General features: G+C 50.7%; 1 protein-coding gene across 1 annotated transcript; it reads left to right on the top strand.

Moving 5' to 3' along the window:
* The first annotated feature begins 278 nt into the window (after positions 1–278).
* On the top strand, positions 279–19,348 carry RSPH6A (radial spoke head 6 homolog A). Its single transcript, XM_044260544.1, has 6 exons — positions 279–949; positions 4,039–4,276; positions 11,940–12,704; positions 13,967–14,111; positions 14,829–14,946; positions 19,111–19,348. The coding sequence occupies exons 1-6, from the start codon at positions 279–281 to the stop codon at positions 19,346–19,348; spliced, it is 2,175 nt and encodes a 724-aa protein (XP_044116479.1).
* Positions 19,349–20,064: the final 716 nt, after the last annotated feature.

Here is a 20,064-nt window from a genome sequence, read left to right on the forward strand (position 1 = left end):
GTGTCAGCTGTGGGACTGCCCCCTGTGGAGTGAACGCCCCCAGGTGCTGGCTGGAAGACTGGCAGGCCCTGGGACTGGGGGCCCGCGCCTGCGCAGAAGTCAGGTCCTTGGCCGGGCGTCCCCGCGCGCCCTCCCCTGGTAACGGCCCGCCCCCTCCCTCCTTAGAAACCGGCTCTGCGGGCGCAGAGGCTACCGGGCCTGTGCGGTCAGGCGGGCGACTGAGCTGGCCTTCCTGTCTGCAGGCCTTACTTCTGGAGGTCTGCGACCTCTTCTAAACTATGGGGGACCCATCGCCCGACCCTGAGCCCCAACCCCAGCAACCCTCAAGTCGAAGGAGTTCCCAGGTGCCCCAGCGGCGCAGTCGGGAGCTCAGTCTACCCCAGCCCAGCATCTCTGAGGAGGTGCCCCAGACACCATTTGATGACCCGGCCGTGCAGAGCAGTCAAGGGATCCTGGCGAGCCAGACCAACCTCCAGGACTGGTCATCAGGGCCCCCCCTGACCGCACAGGAGAACTTGGCGATGTACCCCACTGAGGAAGCCCAGCTGGGTGGTGTAGAGTACCCGTCCCTGAATATGGGCTTTCCTTCCGAGTCCCAACCTTACATGGAAGAAGGTGGGATGCAGGCCGCCCGAAACGTCAGCCTAATGCTGCAGCAACTACAGCAGGGCCAAGGCCGCCTCTTCCAGCAACTGGACTCTGCTTACCTGGAGACGCAGCCCGACTACCTGGGCCAGTTCAACATGTACCAGGGAGAAGACCTACAGTTCGACCAGGGTGTCCCGCATGGGCCCTACATGAGGGATGACCCAACCCTCCAGTACTCACCCTCGGAGCTGGGCTTCATGCCCTTCAGTGCGGAGGTGTCTGAGCCAGAGCCTCGGGAGCTGGCCCTACAGAATGCCAAGGCCTACCTGCTGCAGACCAGCGCTGGCTGCAGCCTCAGCCTGTGAGAAGGGGCTCTCGAGTGGGGAGGGAGCGGGATGCAGGCAGGGAGAGACCCCATCCAGCTAAAGCTCTGTCTCAGACCCAGGGGTCTCTTCTGTCAGACGGGATCACCCCTCATGGGTAACCAGTGCCTGCTCCAGGGGCATCTGACTCAGACTAGCAGTTGGGATGAAACTAGTAATAGTTAATGTTTCTTTTTAAAGGTTTTATTTATTTGAGAGAGCATGAGAGGGGAGAGGTCAGAGGGAGAAGCAGACTCTCTGCCAAGCAGGGAACCTGGTGTGGAACTCGATCCCAGGACTCCAGGATCATGACATGAGCCAAAGGCAGTCACTTAACCAACCGAGCCACCCAGGCACCCCATAATAGTTAACATTTACATAGTAGATGTTGTGCCACCATCCAGATGTTAACATCCAGTTCTCACAGCTGAGATTAGCACACCTACTGTCCCTGTTTCACAGAGGATGAAACTGAGACAGAGAAAGTAGGTCCCATAGCCCAGATGATAACAGTTGGATGCAGCAGATGTGCGTGATTTGGGTCCTAAGGCCCCATTCTCCACTCAACTTTTCTGCCTGGGGAAGGCACTTGCTAAGGCTACTTAGCTGTAGTCAGTACACTTCTCAGTCCCCATTACATCGTGATGAAATTTACATTCTAGTTGGGAGAACGGACAATACATATAACAAATGATAGGTGATAATGGGAGCTAAAGCTGGAGGGGTGCCTGGATGGCTCAGTCAGTTGAGCACCTGCCTTCGGCTCAGGTCATGATCCAGGAGTCCTGGGATCCGGCTCTCTGCTTAGCAGAGAGTCTGCTTCTCCTCCTCCCTCTACCACTCTGTTTATCTCTTTCAAATAAAATCTTAAAAAAAAAAAATGCTAAGGGGGAAAGTAAGGCAGAGTAAGGGGGGGTTAGGGAGTACCTGTTAAACAGCATGAGGTTAAGGAAGGCCTCTGAGGAGGTGACATTTGATCAGGGACCCGAAGCAGATGAGGGAGAACACCTTGGAGGTAACTGGAGGTACAGTGGTTTAGGTATAGGACACAGCATGTTTAAAGGCTTTAAGGCTTGCAGTATTTGAGGAACAGCAAGGAGGCTGGTATGACTGGAACCAGGGGAGAAATGGGGAGGAGAAAGGCTGGAGAAATAACAGATGTTGCTCAAGTACAAAACTAACCCTATGCTTCCCATGGGCATATCTTGCCATGGCTCCCCAGTGCCCTCAGGAGTAGGTTCATAGTTTTCAGCCGTTCAGCCCCTACTGGCTCTCTAAACTTCATCTCTAGTCAGCTCCCTATCCAGGCTTCTAGAGTCTAGTCAAAATTAATCTGTAGCTCTTTTCAACGGTTCCCAGCCTCAGGAACTTCAAGGTCTCCTATTGAAAAGCCAAGGCCAAAGTCTGACTTCTTACCCTTCCCAATTCAGCGATGGCTCTCCAGCACACCCCAGACCGCCACCATATGGTTTCCATCCAGCAGAGGGTTACACATACATGCTTTGAAATTAGACCAACCTGGTTTCAAATCCTGGCTGTGCTGCCACTCTGTGACCTCATGACCTCAACTCTTCTAAGTCTCTGTTTCCTCATCTGGAGAGTAGGGATCACAATTGTTCCTCAGATGTGTGACTGGGGTGAGAATCCAGCACAACTCTCAAGTGCCCAGCATAGTCTGGGGCTCAGGTACAAAGAAGCCATTACAATACAGCCATGACCCCACCTCCTTTCTCCCCCTATAACCTCTCTCCCCTCTTCCACCAAAGCCACTCTGACGTCTTCAGTGTTCCTCCAACACACCAGACACACCCGCAGCTCAGGGCCTCTGTTCATCATTCCCAATCACATCACCTGCACACCATGGCACTTTTCCTTCCTCCTTTCCAATCCTTTTTACCTTTCTCTTCTTTTTCGTGTCAGATTGCATTGGCTGAGACCTCCAGTGTGATCCCCTTTATACGATTATAAAAAATTACCTTCTATTCCTAGTTTGCTGGGTTTTTTTTTAAATCATAAATGGCTGTTAAATATTCTCAGTTTCTCTGCACTGGTTGAGGTGATTTTATATATATATATATATGAAATTTAAGACTTATTTATTTATTTTAGAGAGCGTGCACAAGTGGGGGCAAGGGCTGAGGAAGAGAATCCCAAGCAGACTCCCTGCTGAGTGGGGAGCCTGATGTGGAACTCAATCTCATGACCCTTGAGATCATGACCTGAACTGAAACCATGAGTCAGATGCTTAACTGACTGAGCCACCCCGGTGCCCCAACTTATATATATATATATATTTAACATATTAACATGATGGGTATGTTTTTTTCTATTTTTCTAGTATCAACCTAGTCCTATTACTAGCCCAGTTTAATTATTGTGTGTCATCTTTCTGAGAGCAACTTTTTGCTGGGTGCCATTTAGGTTAGGACCTCAGCATCTATAATTTGTTTTTTAAAAGATTTTCATTTACTTCAGGGAGAGCCAGAGAGAGAACACAAGCAGGGGGAGCAGCAGAGGGAGAGGGAGAAGCAGGGGGCTTAACCCCAAGGCCCTGGGATTGTGACCTGAGCCGAAGGCAGATGCTTAACCGGCTGAGCCATGCAGGCACCCCTGTAGCATCTGTATTTCTAAGCAAGTTTGGCATGGAATGTTTCTATCTCCTAGTTTCCTTGAGTTTTGTCAACATTCTGTTAGACTCATGAAATGTCTCAGGGTCTATCCAGCAGTTTTTCCCTCTGACCGAAACACCCCCAATATCTGTATGGTTTCCTTCACGTCATTCAGATCTCAGCCTAGAAGTCCCCTTGGTGTGACCTTCCCTGGCCTCCCTATTTAAAATTGGAAGCCATCTTCTATCCCTGGCATTCCCAGTGCCATTCCCTGCTTTGTCTTCATAGAAAGACACACTATATATTTCTGCCTCTCTGATTAATGTCTGCCTCCATCATCAGAATATCCCCTCCATGGGGGCAGGGACATTTTCTCTAATGGGTCCCCAGTGCCAGGCTCAGGGCCGGGCCCACAACAGCAACTCACTGAGCTGAGCGAGTAATGTCTCCCACTTCCCACTCCCTCCCTGGGGAGGCAGGTATGAGCACCTGGTGAACCTGCTGACCAAGATCCTGAACCAGCGGCCCGAGGACCCCTTGTCCATCCTGGAGTCACTGAACCGCACCACGCAATGGGAGTGGTTCCACTCCAAGCTGGACACCATGCGAGATGACCCTGAGATGGAGCCCACCTATGAGATGGCTGAGAGGCAGAAGGGGCTATTCCTTCGGAGCAGCGCGGGAGGCGAGGGCGAGCAGGAGATGGAGGAGGAGGTGGTAAGTGAGCCGGTAGGAGGGGTGCACAGCGGGACCCGCAGTGGCCCAGCCCAGGTTTATGCACATCCTGTGCTTAGGTCTGGAGCGGAGGGAATGCAGAGTGTGACCCAGCAACACAAACAGTTTCAGTTTCGTGTGTGCACTGGCCGGAGGGGTCCAGAACCAGGTCACAGAGGGCTTTGAATACCGGGCCAAGGGGCTCAGGCTTTCTCCTGAGGCACCTGGAGTGCCCTGAAGTGTTTGAAGCAGAAGGGCTAGTTGGCCCTCTGCACTCCTGCGGCTACATGGAGGTGGATCTGGTCTCTCTTACCATTCTCTACTCCTTCCTCCGAAAATAAATCTGGTTTGCAGATATTTTCTGTGAAACCCATTGCCTCCTGGAGTCCCTCAACGCTGACGTGCTCCCCAGCCCCCAGACTCAGTTTCCCCTTTCGTTAAGTTGAGACCCTCTAAGAACTCTTCCACTCTTGGCCCCTTAACATTTCACTGTCCTCAGAATATTTAATTACACAATCGTTTCCAGAATTGGACAATGGCAGAAAATTCAAGTAAAGTGTTCTTTCACTCATTCAAGAAACATTTGTTGAGAACTGTTTATGATCATTCTGATATCTCCCAGGCCCCTGCTAAGAGCTTGAAGAGCTCTCATTCTGTCCCTAAAACAACCCTTCGAGGCAAGTGCCACCTATTCCTATTTATAGAGGAAAGACACAGGCTCAGAGGGCACGAAGGTGGGAAGTACCAGGGACTGCATTAGGAAGGCAGGACCGTGATCTCCAAAGCCCATACTATATACAACCTTTGACTCATCTGCAGTCGCTCTTGCTCTGTGCTCACTTCTGTCTACGCTTCTGAGACTCCAGGATTCTGACGATAGTGGGGTGGGATGGTGAGAGAATGGAGGAACGACAATCTGATAGAGGACTGCGCCCTTGGGTGACCAAAGCGCAGGTGGAAATCCCTAGGCTTGGGCACGAAGTTCTACCCGGGAATATGGGTTTGAATTTCAGATCGTTTCTCCTCAGGAGACCCCACCCACTTAGAACTGGGTTGTTTTTTTGGTTGTTGTTTTGTTTTTTAAAGATTTTATTTATTTATTTGACAGAGAGATATCACAAGTAGGCGGAGAGGCAGGCAGAGAGAGAGAGGAGGAAGCAGGCTTTCCACGGAGCAAAGAGCCCCGCATCGGGGCTTGATTCCAGGACCCTGGGATCATGACCTGAGCTGAGGCAGAGGCTTTAACCCACTGAGCCACCCAGGTGCCCCTAGAACTGGGTTCTAAGCAGTTCCTCCCCTACCCCCAGGTCTTGTCTGCGCCTAATTCAAGTCCCTCAAGGACCCGCCTCCTTAGAAGGATTTGCTCCTAGAGGCCCCGCCCCCTTAGAACCCGGCGGCACTCGAGGCTCCGCCCCCTTGAAATTTTATTGGCCGTGAGACTCCGCCCCTTCGAACGCCTGGTCCCTCAAGGCCCCACCCCCTTAAGAACTTGGAGCTGGTATTTTTTTTTTTTTAAGATTTTATTTGACAGAGAGAAATTACAAGTAGACGGAGAGGCAGGCAGAGAGAGAGAGAGAGGGAAGCAGGCTCCCTGCTGAGCAGAGAGCCCGATGCGGGACTCAATCCCAGGACCCTGAGATCATGACCTGAGTCGAAGGCAGCGGCTTAACCCACTGAGCCACCCAGGCGCCCGGAGCTGGTATTCTTAATCGGAGGTCTGCAAACTGGCAAAATTGTGGGCGTTTGTGGCCTGTGCAGACTTAAAGAAAGAGACTTAAAGAAATCCGCGATTCAGCTTTTCCTATTTATTTTTCTGACAGGAGATGAGGCTCTCATTTCCCTTTTTCTATTTCTTCTAAGTCGCTGACCATGATCCCCAACAGCCCTTGTGGGAAAATGCATCCTTTCCTTACGCCCTCCTTTGAAATGCCATCTCTGTGATTTTTTTACACCTATATGGACTCGACCGGTTTGTGGATTCTCTGTTCTTCACCTTCGCTCTGTGGATGGTTTTTTGCTTTAGAAATCTCCTGCCCGCTGCATACAACTGCTGCATAGCAGGTTCGGCTGTTTGATAGCACAGAGCTCCCCGGCCCCGGGCCTCTGTTTCATAAAGGAGGCTAATTATTCTTGCATTTGTAAGTTCAGGCTAACTTTGGGCACGCTCAGCGTGGAACCTGCTTGGGGTTCTCTCTTTCCCTCTCCCTCTGTCCCTCCCGCCACTTGTTCTCTCATGCTCTCTCTCAAAATAAATAAATAATACCTTTTAAAAAATAATTTCAGGGGCGCCTGGGTGGCTCAGTGGGTTAAAGCTTCCGCTTTCGGCTCAGGTCATGATCCGAGAGTCCTGGGATGGAGACCCTCATCGGGCTCTCTGCTCAGCAGGGAGCCTGCTTTCCTTCCTCTCTCTCTGCCTGCCTCTCTGCCTACCTGTGATCTCTGTCTGTCAAATAAATTTTAAAAAAACTTTAAAAAAAATAATTTCAGGGCGCCTGGGTGGCTCAGTGGGTTAAGCCGCTGCCTTCGGCTCAGGTCATGATCTCAGGGTCCTGGGATCGAGTCCCGCATCGGGCTCTCTGCTCAGCAGGGAGCCTGCTTCCCTCTCTCTCTCTGCCTGCCTCTCCATCTACTTGTGATTTCTCTCTGTAAATAAATAAATAAATCTTTAAAAAAATAATTTCAGACTAACCTTAGTATTACTGCATCACATTCCAAAAACTAACAATTTCCTGTACTTTTTGATGGCACAGATCACATTAAGGCAGGAAATAGATGATGTGGCAGAATTGGGAAACAATTGCTTAAAATGAGAGAGAAGGTTTTCTCACACCTGATATCCAGGTGCAAGCAGTCCACAGCTGACAAGGCGGTGCCCCCGGGAAGGGACACTGAAGGCTGTCTTCTCCCCCATTCCCAACTGCCTTCCCTGTTTCTGTACCAAGAGAACAGTTTTCAGTATCGTAGAAGCCCTGGGTATAAATCCCATCTCCGGCCAACACAGTCAGTCAGGCTTACTTTTGGGTGCAAATGTTCATTAAAGTGGACCAAACATTTCAGCAAGACGTTTAATTACTTCACTTGGCCAAGAGTGGGCAGAGTTGGGGCATCTTCTCTGTGAGATCATGAAGAATCCCGGCTCTTTCCTCCTCTATGCTTGGTCCACGTTTGGTCCTTGAGCTCATCACTTAATGTTCAGAAAATGGTTGTGGCGGCTTCAGACATCATATCCTCGCACCGGTGCCCCAAAAAGGGAGGAAGGGAGCTTCTCTTTGTGTGTCTCCCCTTTTTAAAAAGAAACTGTGGGAGGTGCCTGGCTGGCTAGTCAGAGGAGCCTACAACTTGATCTCAGGGCTGTGAGTTTGAACCCCATGTTGGGGGTAGAGATTACTAAAAAAAATAAGTAAACTAGGGACCCCTGAGTGGCCCAGTTGGTTAAGTGTTGACTCTTGTTTTGGTTCAAGGTCGTGATCTCATGGTCATGGCATTGAGCTTCCGGTTGAGCTCCATGCTCAACACAGTCTGCTTGAGATTCTCTCTCCCTCTCTCTCTGCCTTCTGCTCATGCTCTTTCTCTAAAATTTAAAACCAAAACAAAGCAAAAAATACCTTTAGGGGCACCTGGGTGGCTCAGTCAGTTAAGCATCTGCCTTCTGCTCAGGATATGGTCTCTTTCTCTGTGTCAAGTAAATAAATAAAATCTTTTTTAAAGTAAATAAATTTTTTTCAAGATTTTATTTATTTATTTGACAGAGATCACAAGTAGGCAGAGAGGCAGGCAGAGAGAGAGAGGGAAGCAGGCTCTCTGCTGAGCAGGGAACCCGATGTGGGGCTCTATCTCAGGACCCTGGGATCATGACCTGAGCCGAAGGCAGAGGCTTTAACCCACTGAGCCACCCAGGCGCCCCTAAACAAATTTTTAAAAATAAAAATTTTAAAAATGAAGTTTTAAAATTGAGAGTAGAAGTTTCCTAGAAGCCTCTCAGAAGACCTCTGCTTGCATCTTGTTGGCCAGATTGAGTCACGCGACCATCCCTGGCTGCAAGGGAGACTGGGAAAGTGACCTGGGAGCAACAGAAAAGGGGCGTGCAGATGGTGCTGGCTCAGCGGGCTGGCAGGGCTGACCGACCCTTTCCAAGTCAAGGGCAGAGATGTGGCTGGGCCTCTGGCAGAGCTTCAGAGATCCCAGTGCCCATCCTTCACTTCTGCCCTTCTCTCCTCCTGGACCCCCGCACCTTGCAGCATACGGCTGCGCCATAGCGCCTGAATTCACTTTTTAAAACTTCCATCCAGTTGTCCCTATGAAATCATTTCTTCCAGACCACAGATGGGATCTTCCTGGAACCTGGGAGGAAGAAAAGAAGAAAGAATCTGGCCACAGAATCTGGGTTCAAACCCAGTGATACCAAAAGGAGTAATTTCTAGGCAGGGGGAATGCTAGCTGTACTTTTTCTCCGACTCAGTTACACATTACAGGTGGAGACAAGTGGTAGGGAGAGAAGCAGAGTCTGATCTGTCCTTTCAGGTCAGTTTTCCACTCTTGCTCCAATCAACAGTGCCAGGATGGAGGCATAATCATTTACACATGGCTAGAGAGGATACTTCATTGCTATATGGATGGGAGGGGGATTCCCAGAAAGAGGGTGATGGCCACTGGCTCATGGGCCAAGCACACACTCCCAAGAGAGTTTCCTACACTCATTCCCATATCTTCCTTCCCACCAGCAAAGTGTCTTAGAATTAAGTTTGATTCAGCCCTCCCTGACTTGCTGGTGTCCACATCAATTAGGAAAACAAGCTTTCGCATCATGTTCATGACTGAGGGAAAGTACCAGAATGCTGGGGTGTGCCCCATCCAGCTGAGATAACAAACAGCACCACAGTCTCTGTGGCTTCAAAGGACACAGCTTAGTTCTCACTCACATCTCCTGCCCATGCAGAGCTGGCCAAAGGTTTCTGCGCATCAGCCGCTTGAGAACTCAGGGAAATGGGGTTTGCATTGTGCCACAGGTTTCCACCCTTAGGGGGGAGAAAGAGAGCATATCAAACCTCAAATTGGTTCTTACAGCTGCTGTCTGGCTGTGACAGGTGTCCCTGTCCCTGCTGTTTCAAGAAGCCAGAGCAAGTGACACAGCCCCTCCTGAGTGCAGTGGAGGTGGGGGATGGGTGAGCGTGTCATTCCTCTTTGGAGAGGGGCTTCAAACACTTGTGAACAACAGTATGCCTATTTCCATCAGGAGGTTTGTCACCAAATCTTTCGCAGCAACTGGTGTGATTGAAACATCACCACCATCGTATTTACACCAGCCATCTGTTCTGGGTTGTTCCTCCACCAAAAATTCTAATGCGGGGAGAAGTATCACTCACCCAGGTCCTGCAGAATGGGAACTTATCTGGAAGGAGGGTCACTGTAGATGTAATTAGTTAAGATGGGGTCATTCTGGAATAGGGTGACCCCTAATCCAATAGGACTAGTGTCCTTACGAAAGGTTACTGTGGACACAAAGTCTCAGTCATCTGCCGTGTGGCTCCCACATTTAACCTGTTTCACCTTCAGCCATTGGGACCTGTATTTGTCTCTTGTTGGTGCTCTAACAAACTTCATGGCTTAGGACAACAGAACGTTCCACCTCATAGTTCTGGAGGTCCGAAGTCCACTCTGACTTGGTGTTGCCAAAGCTAAAGTCAAGGTCGGCAGGGTTGCCCTCCTAATGGAGGCTCTTGAAGAAAGACCATCTCCTAGCCTTTTCCAGCTTCTAGAAGCAGCACACGTTCCTTCATCCTGGGTCTGTCTCTAGCTTCAAAGCCAGCAGCACAGCACCTTCAATCTCTCAGTCTGATTTCTGCTTCTGTCATCACATCCTCTCTGACCCTCCTGCCTTCCTCTTTCACTTATCAAGACCCTTGTGATTACATTGGGCCAACCCGGATCATGCAGGAAGATGTCCCCATCTCCAGATCCTTAATTTAATCACACCTGCAAGTCATGTTTGCGGTGTAAGATATAACGAAGGCACCGGTGCAGGGATGGGGGCCTGGACAAACTTTGGGGGCAATCATTATTTTACTTACCATACCCCCTCTCTCTCCATTCTGATTTCAAATCCTGCCAGGAGAGCATGTGGTTTGGGCAATGTGTTTTTCCTGGACGTGTCATGTTTGTCAAGGGCAGGTCAAGGGCTGATCTCATGAGGAAGAACCTCATGTATTTTGTTCTCTGATATATCTCAGTGCCTGCCCTAGCCTGGGACTGGCATCCACTGCGTCTTTATTTTTTTTAAAGATTTTATTTATTTATTTATTTGAGAGAGAGACAGTGAGAGAGAGCATGATCGAGGAGAAGGTCAGAGGGAGAAGCAGACTCCCCGTGGAGCTGGCAGCCCGGTGCGGGACTCGATCCCAGGACTCCGGGATCATGACCTGAGCCAACTGAGCCCATCCAGGTGTCCCTATTTTTTTAAATTTTTTATAAAGATTTTATTTATTTGTTTGAGAAAGAGCACGTGTTCATAGAGGGAAGAGCAGAGGGAGAGGGACAAACAGACTCAGAGCTGAGCATGGAGCCCCACGTGGGGCTGGATCCCAGGACCCCAAGATCATAACCAAAGCCGAAACCAAGAGTCAGATACTCAACTGACTAAGCCACCCAGGCACCCCTCCCACTGAGTCTTTTTTTTTAGTATTTTATTTGTTTATTTGACAGAGAGATCACAAGTAGGCAGAGAGGCAGGCAGAGAGAGAGGGGAGAAAGCAGGCTCCCTGCTAAGCAGAGAGCCTGATGTGGGGCTCGATCCCAGGACCCTGGGATCATGACCTAAGCCAAAGGCAGAGGTTTTAACCCACTGAGCCACCCAGGTGCCCCCTGCACTGAGTCTTTAATAAAGATGTCTGAACTGACTAAATGAAAAATTACTGGGTTCACCCTTATGGCCCATGTGGTTGTGGGGGTGGTTGGGCTCAAACCTCACTGTATTCTAGTCTCAGCCCTTGACTTGCTTGTTCTCACTCCCTTTCTGCCCTCCCCAGTCTCTCTGTCCCCCCCTCTGTCTCCCTGAACAAAGTAAATGGTGAAGGAGGGGGCAGTGAGGGCAAGACTTATCACTTCCATCCTCCAACATCATTGATTCCTGGGTTCAGGACCTGCCTCTTCCCTTAATTTGCTCTATGATTTGGGATATCTATTAGGGGTGCATTTGGGTGCAAGTAACAGAAAACATGACTAAAAGTGGCCTCTTTGTTCCATAGAACAAGAAGGCCAGGGAGGTAAGGCAGTTCAGTGATGCCACTGGGGACAAGTGGTTTCCACCTTTCAGCTCTACCATCATTAGGATATGGGATTTTTTGTTACCCCATGGTTCCAAAATAGCTGCTGTGCCTCCAGATCTCACACCCATTCCAGGCGAAAGAAGAGGAAAGGATGAAGGAGAAATGGATTTTCTCCTAGTGGTTTGTTGTTGCTGTTGTTCCTGTTGTTGCTGTTGTTTTGCCTTTTCTCTTCCTATAACGGACATCCTCCCCAAGGACTTGCCCCTACATTCATCTCACTGACCAACAGTGGCCACATGAGCAGCTGGGTTACAGAGCAGTTCACTTCTCTGGATTTTAGAAGAGTCAGGCTAGGGAGCGGGGCTTCAGACTTCCTCCCTCTGCCCTCCACCCCACCCCTGCAGGCTGAGACAGCAGTACCCAACATCATGGAGACGGCCTTCTACTTCGAGCAGGCCGGTGTGGGCCTGAGCTCCGATGAGAGTTTCCGCATCTTCATGGCCCTGAAGCAGCTGGTGGAGCAACAGCCCATCCACACCTGCCGCTTCTGGGGCAAGATCCTGGGACTCAGCCGCAGCTACCTGGTGGCGGAGGTGGAGTTCCGGGAGGGCGAGGAGGAAGGGGAGGAGGAGGAGGTGGAGGAGATGATGGAGGGCGGGGAGGGCCTGGATCCGCACGGTGAGGAGGAGGGCGAGGAGGACGAGGAGAAGGTCACTGACGTGATCCCCAAGCCCATGTGGAGGCCACCACCCATCGTCCCTAAGGAGGAGAGCCGCTCGGGCACCAACAAGTACCTGTATTTCGTGTGCAATGAGCCAGGCCGGCCGTGGACGCGGCTGCCACACGTCACGCCCCTCCAGATCGTGCAGGCCCGCAAGATAAAGAAGTTCTTCACGGGCTACCTGGATGCCCCCATCATCAGCTTCCCGCCCTTCCCCGGCAACGAGGCCAACTACCTGCGGGCCCAGATCGCCCGCATCTCCGCTGCCACGCACATCAGCCCGCTGGGCTTCTACCAGTTCAGCGAGGAAGAGGGAGATGAGGAGGAGGAGGGTGGTGCGGGGCGTGACTCCTACGAGGAGAACCCCGACTTTGAGGGCATCCCGGTGCTCGAGCTGGTGGACTCCATGGCGAACTGGGTGCATCATACACAGCACATTCTGCCACAGGTGAGGCCTGGGGACCCAAGCTTCCCCCTCCCTGGTCCCCGGATCCTGACTCCAGCCTCCTCCCCTAACCCCCCATCTATTTGCGGGCCCTGTGTCACCTGTCGGTGCCCCTGTCAGAAACCTCCTGGGGTGACACCTGGGTGGCTTAGTCGTCAAGCATCTGCCTTCAGCTCAGGTCATGATCCAGGGTCCTGGGATCCAGCCCGGCATCGGCATTGGGCTCCCTGCTCAGCGGCAAGCCTGCTTCTCCCTCTCCCACTCCCCCTGTCTGTGTTCCCTCTCTCACTGTGTCTCTCTGCCAAATAAATAAATAAATTAAAAAAAGAAAAAGAAAAAGAAACCTTCTGGGACCAGGCACATCTTGGTGGCCTGCATTTTTCAGATTTTAAAAAGGCGACACAGCGCACACACCGCTATCCTCCAAGTCTTTATTTCTGCTGCAAAACTGAAAGCCGCTTGCTGCTGCCGCTTGCAGCAGGCCGGACTTGCTGCCAAAGGGTGCAGGAAAGCAACTCTTGGTTTTCACAGTTTTCAGGTTTGGGAATTATGGATAAGAAACCGAGGACCCGCCTTTCTGGAATGCTGGACTAGTCTGACTTTATATTCATTCATTCACTCATTCAAGGAAACATAGTTCCTAGCTGTGTGCTAGGAACTTTTCATTCATTCATTTGTTCATTCAACGAAACTTTATTGACCCTGGCGATGTTTTATTGAACCCGAATAACTCCTTTTGAAATCGTTATAACGGCCGCTCCTATCTCATGCTGGAGGCAACTGAAGTTGGCTCTGTGGATCAGCCCTCCAGTGCCTCATGGACCCCAAGAGCAGTCCAATGAGAGAGGCCCCTATGACATCCCCATTTCACAGAGGAGCAAACAGAGGATCATATGGGCTGCTGAATGTCAGCTCCACAGGCAGAGGTTTCGGGGGTGGTCTCTTCTCTCAAGGATCCCCAGCACCTACCTGTATATACTAAGCACTCATTAAATGTACAATAAATGAATGAAAGACTGCCCAGATGGGAACCACATAGCTAGCAGGTGGCCGCGGTCTCCGCCTCACCACTACAGCTCTCTCAGCCTGTCCTCCCTCCCCTGACCTGTGTGAATAACCCTGTCCTCCTGCCCATCCCTGGTTGCCAAAGACATGGCCAGTGCCCAGTGTCCTTCCTGGCCCCTCACCTCCTCCCAGAGTGCAAGCCAGGCTCTGTCCACCAGGGGTGTTGACTGACCTTCCCCTTTCCCCGCTCCCACCCCCAGGGCCGCTGCACCTGGGTGAACCCTTTGCAGAAGCTGGAAGAGGAAGAGGAGCTGGGGGAGGAGGAAGAGAAGGCGGATGAGGGGGTGGAGGAGGTGGAGCAGGAGGTCGGACCCCCACTGCTGACCCCGCTCTCAGAAGATGCAGGTAACAAGTCTTACCGGCCTGGCGAGAAAGTGGGAGGGACAGCAAGACTGCGAGGTGGGGGCGTCTATCTGAACCTCAGTGGTTCTCTCCTCTATAACACGGGCCTGATGACAGCACCTCCCTTGTGGGGTTATGGGGACACATCTGTCTTGTGATGGCACATGGCGATGTCCTGGATCGGGGGGTTATGAACTTTCGAGTCCTGTGTGGATTTGGGGAGAGAGAGAGAGAGAGTCGAGTTAGAGAGGCTTTCCACAAAGGAACCAGGACCAAAGCTGGATTTTGGAAGTCTGGAGAGGAATTTCCTGAGGTCAGAGCCTCAGGCATGTGTAGGAAGAGACAAGGAGAGGCTGAGAGTGGGTGAGTGGATAGAACCCAAATTTGAACCCAGATTTCCAGGAGCCCAGGGCTTGAACTGTACCCTCCGAACCCTGGTCCAGATCAATGACCAGCCCGGAAGGGAGATCATAGCAGCTCCTGCAAGGCAGGTGAAATAAGGATACCCACTTCTTAGGTGTGGTCACTGAGGCTCGGACAGGTGCAGTGGCTAACTGAGGCCACACAGCAAGAAAGTGATCTAGAGCCAGCCACAGTTCCCTCCATGCCCCTCCCTATCCTCCTCCTCTGCTCTATCCCCTCTTTCTGCTTCCCCTCCAGGGGGGCTGTGCAGGGCTGGAGGGAGCTCTGACCTCCCTGGTGCTCTCCACTCCCCTGCAGAAATCATGCACATCTCTCCCTGGACCGCCCGTCTGTCCTGCAGCCTCTGCCCGCAGTACTCCGTGGCCGTCGTGCGCTCCAACCTTTGGCCAGGGGCCTATGCCTACGCCAGTGGCAAGTAGGTCTTCTTCTAGTCCCTTCCAGCAGAGAAAGCCAAGGGCAGGGGGCAGGGGGGAGATCAGAAGAACCCCTTCAGGAAGCTCCCAGGCCTGACCTCCACACCCAGCTCCAGGAATTCCATTGGGGCTAAAATGAGAAATCCTGGACAAGGAGTGTGAGCCCCTCGGATAAGAGAATGGAGGATCAGAGAGGAGAAGGAACTGACTCAAGGTCACACAACATATGCAGGATTCAAATTTGGATCTCTGTCCTCCCTGCCTATGCTTCTCAGCTATATGGGTCACAGAGCCAGATAGGATTCAGGTGGCCCTCACAGGGACAGAGTCTTGTGTCTGGGGGACATAACTCCTTCCCTGGGCCCCCTAGACCGTTCTTTCTATGGGGCAGAAGTCTTCCCCAACAGTTGCTCCAAAAGATCTGCAGGTCGAAGTCACTCCTGCATTTTCCCACCCGCAGCTACACGCTCACTGAGATGCTCACCTACTACACGCTGAGAGTCCCTCAGTCTTTCCCACCAGGCACATCCCTGCTTAGCGGCTCAGGGAGGGCCCTCCGCCGCCACGGGGCGGGTGCATTTACTGACTCTGTCCACCAGGTGGCATGAGACGTTGTCATAGGTTTTCCTGTTGCATCTCCGGTAAACCTGGACTGTGTTGGATCCCATGATGAGGTTTCACGTAATCTTGATACTTTACGTTCTTGGCAATTTTTTCCCCCGCCAGAAACAGGGAAGAGTCTCGCTTGCTTTTGCCAACCCCCTTCTTCTGGCCACACCCTCATTTGCCAACGTCTTTCTTTCTTTCTTTTTTTTTTTTTTTTTTAAGATTTTATTTATTTATTTGACAGAGACACAGCGAGACAGGGAACAAAAACAGGGGAAGTGGGAGAGAGAGAAGCAGGTTTCCTGCTGAGCAGAGAACCCCACACAGGACTCAATCCCAGGCCCATGGAATCACGACCTGAGCTGAAGGCAGACGCATTAACGACTGAGCCACCCAGAAGTCCCTAAGGTTTTATTTTTTAAAGATTTTAAAGATTTCGTTTAACAGGGCGCCTGGGTGGCTCTGTGGGTTAAGCCTCTGCCTCTGGCTCAGGTCATGATCCCAGGGTCCTGGGATCGAGCTCCACATCAGGCTCTCTGCTCAGCGGGGAGCCTGCTTCCTCCTCTCTCTCTTTGCCTGCCTCTCTGCCTACTTGTGATCTCTGTCTGTCATATAAATAAATAAAATCTTTTTTAAAAAAAGATTTCATGGGGCGCCTGGGTGGCTCAGTGGGTTGAGCCTCTGCCTTCGGCTCAGGTCATGATCTCAGGGTCCCGGGATCGAGCCCCACATCGAGCTCTCTGCTCTCCCCGCTGAGCAGACAGCCTGCTTTCCTCTCTCTCTCTGCCTGCCTCCTCTGCCTACTTGTGATCTCTGTCAAATAAATAACATTCTTTAAAAAAAAAAAAGATTTCATTTATTTATTGGAGAGAGCTTGAGCATGACATAGAGAGAGAAAGGGATAGAGCAAGAGCTGGGGCACGGGGAGAGGGAGAAGCAGACTCCCCATGGAGCCGGGAGCCTGATGTGGGGCTCGATCTCAGGACCCTGGGATCATGACCTGGAGGCAGATGCTTAACCAACTGAGCCACCCAGGCCCCTCTAAGATTTTATTCTTAAGTGATCTCAACACCCAACACAGGGCTCGAACTCACAACCCCTAGATCAAAAGTCACATGCTCCATCAACTGAGCAAGTCAGGCACCCTGCCAACATCTTTCTGAAAGCAAAAGATCCAAATTTGGAACTCCACTCATCCAGCCATCCTTCACCCATCCACCCACCACTCAATCATCCATGCCTCCAATCATCCACGTTTCTTCCTTCTTTTTTTTTTTTTTTTTTTCATTATAAAAGACTCTTGGATGTCCTTGTCTGCCAGCTGTATGCTAGGTCCCAGGCCCTTTATTGAAAAGGCGATGTGGATCCTGCCCCTGAAGGCAGACAGAGGAAGTGCCGACATTAATAATATAACACCCCTCCCCCCAGCCAAAAAATACCCTGTTACACTAGGGACAGACAGTTCAGTGACCAATTGCAGCTCCAAAGTCTCATCTTAAGGGGGTCAAAATAGGGTTCCTGGAAAGAGCGATCTTTACATGAAATCTCTAGGGGAAAGAGAAACTAATGGGGAAATACAGGTAGAGAACATTCTAGACCAGAGCTTCCCAGATGTGAGTGCACAGGACCCCAGGGATCTGGTTAAGGGCAGGTTCTGGTGGCATGGGAGTGGGGCTGGGGCCCAAGAGTCCATCTTCCTAGCAAGCTCAACTGCCCTGGTGAGGCTTCCAAGGAGGCAGCATATTTGAAGGCTCCCAAGGAATTCCTGGAGGAAAACAATTGTCTCAGGAACAGCAAGGCGGGGATACAGGGCAAAGCCTCAGAGCGCCCATGGCAAACTCTCCATCCCTCTTTCTTCCCCCTGGATTCTCCTCTCTGCCCCTCTCCCTACCTCCCAGCCCCCCTCCTTTGCTCCCATTTCCTCCTCTAGTTAAAATTCTGGGAACAGGTGGACTGGCAGGGCTTGGACCTGACCAGTTATGTTCTTGTTTATTACCAGTCTCCTCCTCCTAGAATGTAGGCACCACCGCAGGGATTCTTGCTTAATGTGTTTTCTGCTGGGTCCCCATATCCAGACAAGCGCTGTCCAACACAAATGAAATATGAGCCGCCTGCATCATTTTAAACTTTGTTTTTTCTTTAATTTTTTCAAGAGCTTTTTTTTACTCTTTAAAGTTTTTTATTTTTTTGAAGATTTTCTACTACTAGCTATGTCCAAGAGTAAAAACAGGTAAAATTCATTTTAATAATTTATTTTATTTCACCCTAAATATCCTAAATGTTATTATCACAATGTGAAAGCAACAACGTCAAAATCAACAAGCTATTTTACATTCTGTCTTTTATCTTCATACCACGACTTCAGAATCTGGTGTGAAATTGACACTTACAGCATACATTCCGTTTGAAACTACCTTGTCCTCAGAAGTACTTGGCCTGTATTCAGATCTCACAAAATTTGTAGTTGAGAAAGTAGATTCATGTACTCGAGTTGTCCCGGACCTGCTTAGACATTTTCCAGCAACCAAACTGAGTATCAGTTGTATTGCTTAAATTTAAATTCATTACAATGCAATAAAATTCACTCCAACAACAGCAAGAACACACATTCTCCTCAAAGTGTTCACGGAACAGGCCCCAGGACTAGACCATATACCAGGCCATGAAACAAGTCTAGATAAATATACCCAGATATTGATGGTCCAAAATATGTTCTCTGGCCATACTGGAATGAAATTAGGAATCAGGGATGTCTGGGTGGCTCAGTGGGTTAAGCATCTGCCTTTGGCTCAGATCATGATCCCAGGGTCCTGGGATCAAGCCTCACATTGGGCTCCCTGCTCAGTGGGGAGTCTGCTTCTCCCTCTCCTTCTGCCTACTGCTCCCCTGCTTGTGCTCTCTCTCATTCTCTGACAAACAAACAAATAAAATCTTTTTAAAGAGATTTTGTTTATTTATTTGATAGACAGAGATCACAAGTAGACAGAGAGGCAGGCAGAGAGTGTGGAGGGGGAAGCAGGCTCCCCGCTGAGCAGAGACCCCGATGTGGGGCTCAATCCCAGGACCCTGGGATCATGACCTGAGCTGAAGGCAGAGGCTTAACCCACTGGGTCACCCAGGCACCCCAGCAAATAAAATCTTGAAAAAAAAGAAATTAGAAATCAAAAACAGAAGGAATTTGGGAGAATTTCCCAGATATGCAGAAATTACCATACTCCTAAATAACCAGGGGGACCGAAGAAGAAATTGTGGGTAAAACTGGAAAATCAAATATTAATTAGAAACTCAGCTCTGGTCCCACTGGCCACATGTCAAGTGCCCAAGGGCTCCACATGCTGTTACAAAGAGCAACTCTAGGCACGCCTGGCACTTTTAGGAGACAGATGTTCAATAACAACTGAAGAACACACAGAGAAATCCCGTGGGCACAGATGACCCACCAGCCACTGCTCTGCAGTTGGCTGTGCCCAAACGGGGTCCCATCTCCAGTAAAAGTCCGGGCTGGGTCTTCAAGGCCTTCAAGGGAGGGAGGATTTCCCAGTGTCTCTCTGACTTTCCAGGAAGTTCGAGAACATCTACATTGGCTGGGGCCACAAGTACAGTCCCGAGAACTTCAACCCACCCCTGCCAGCCCCCATTCAGCATGAGTACCCTAGCAGCCCCGACATCATGGAGATGAGTGACCCCACGGTGGAGGAGGAACAGGCCCTCAAGGCAGCCCAGGAGCAGGCCCTGGCGGCCGCAGAAGAAGAGGAGGAAGATGAGGAGGAAGACGAGGATGAGGACCTGGATGACTGAAGGGGGGCCCCTAGCCCCATCCCCTGAACAGGTAGATCGCAGGTTTCCCTTATACATAGTGAGTGATGGGTTGTTTTGTTCACAGTTGGTTTGCTTTCTGCCCCCGGAGGGCAGGGGTAGAAGAGGAAGGTAACTGCTCTAAATAAAATTTCCCCACGGCTTATGGCCAAGGTCTTCATTCTTTTGTTGACATGGCCTCCCAAGTCAGGGCTGTTGGGCTCTGCTGGGAACAGACATTGCCCAGCATCGTGTCTCCTATCTGTGTCATTTATTCCTTCATCATGGACCGCAGACGACTACTGAAGTGCCTTCTGTTGGCCCAGCCCTGCACTGGGGACACAGAGGTGGCCAAGCAGCCCCAGCTCTGCTTTCCCGGGACTCGCTCTCTATGGGAGAGACAGACACATCCTCGGCAGTGACAACCCAGACAGGGGAGCCCCGAGGACGGACAGAGCTCCTGAATTGACACTTAAAGTGTCCAGAACAGAGTGGGGAAGAGCATTCCAAGCAGAGGTAACAGCATGTGAAAAGACCCAAGGGCAAGAAAGCGTTGTGTCGAGGTAATTTCCTGAATCTCCATGTTTAGGACATGGTGTGAGGAGTGAGTGGTGAGGGATGAGGTTGGAAAGAGAGACTGGCAGGAGCAGATCACTCAGGGCTTGACTTTGTTGTGAGAGCAAAAGGGAGACACAGATGGCCTTGGAGCAAGGGAAGGC

Source organism: Neovison vison, chromosome 7 (assembly GCF_020171115.1).
Source record: "Neovison vison isolate M4711 chromosome 7, ASM_NN_V1, whole genome shotgun sequence".
NCBI lineage: Eukaryota > Metazoa > Chordata > Mammalia > Carnivora > Mustelidae > Neogale > Neogale vison.

Excerpts from the sequence above, each read along its gene's own strand:
- RSPH6A (XM_044260544.1), top strand. The coding sequence starts at position 279 with ATGGGGGACCCATCGCCCGACCCTGAGCCCCAACCCCAGCAACCCTCA. Across the intron at positions 950-4,038 it reads GCTGGCTGCAGCCTCAGCCT|GTATGAGCACCTGGTGAACC; the intron begins GTGAGAAGGGGC and ends CTGGGGAGGCAG. Across the intron at positions 14,112-14,828 it reads CCCGCTCTCAGAAGATGCAG|AAATCATGCACATCTCTCCC; the intron begins GTAACAAGTCTT and ends ACTCCCCTGCAG.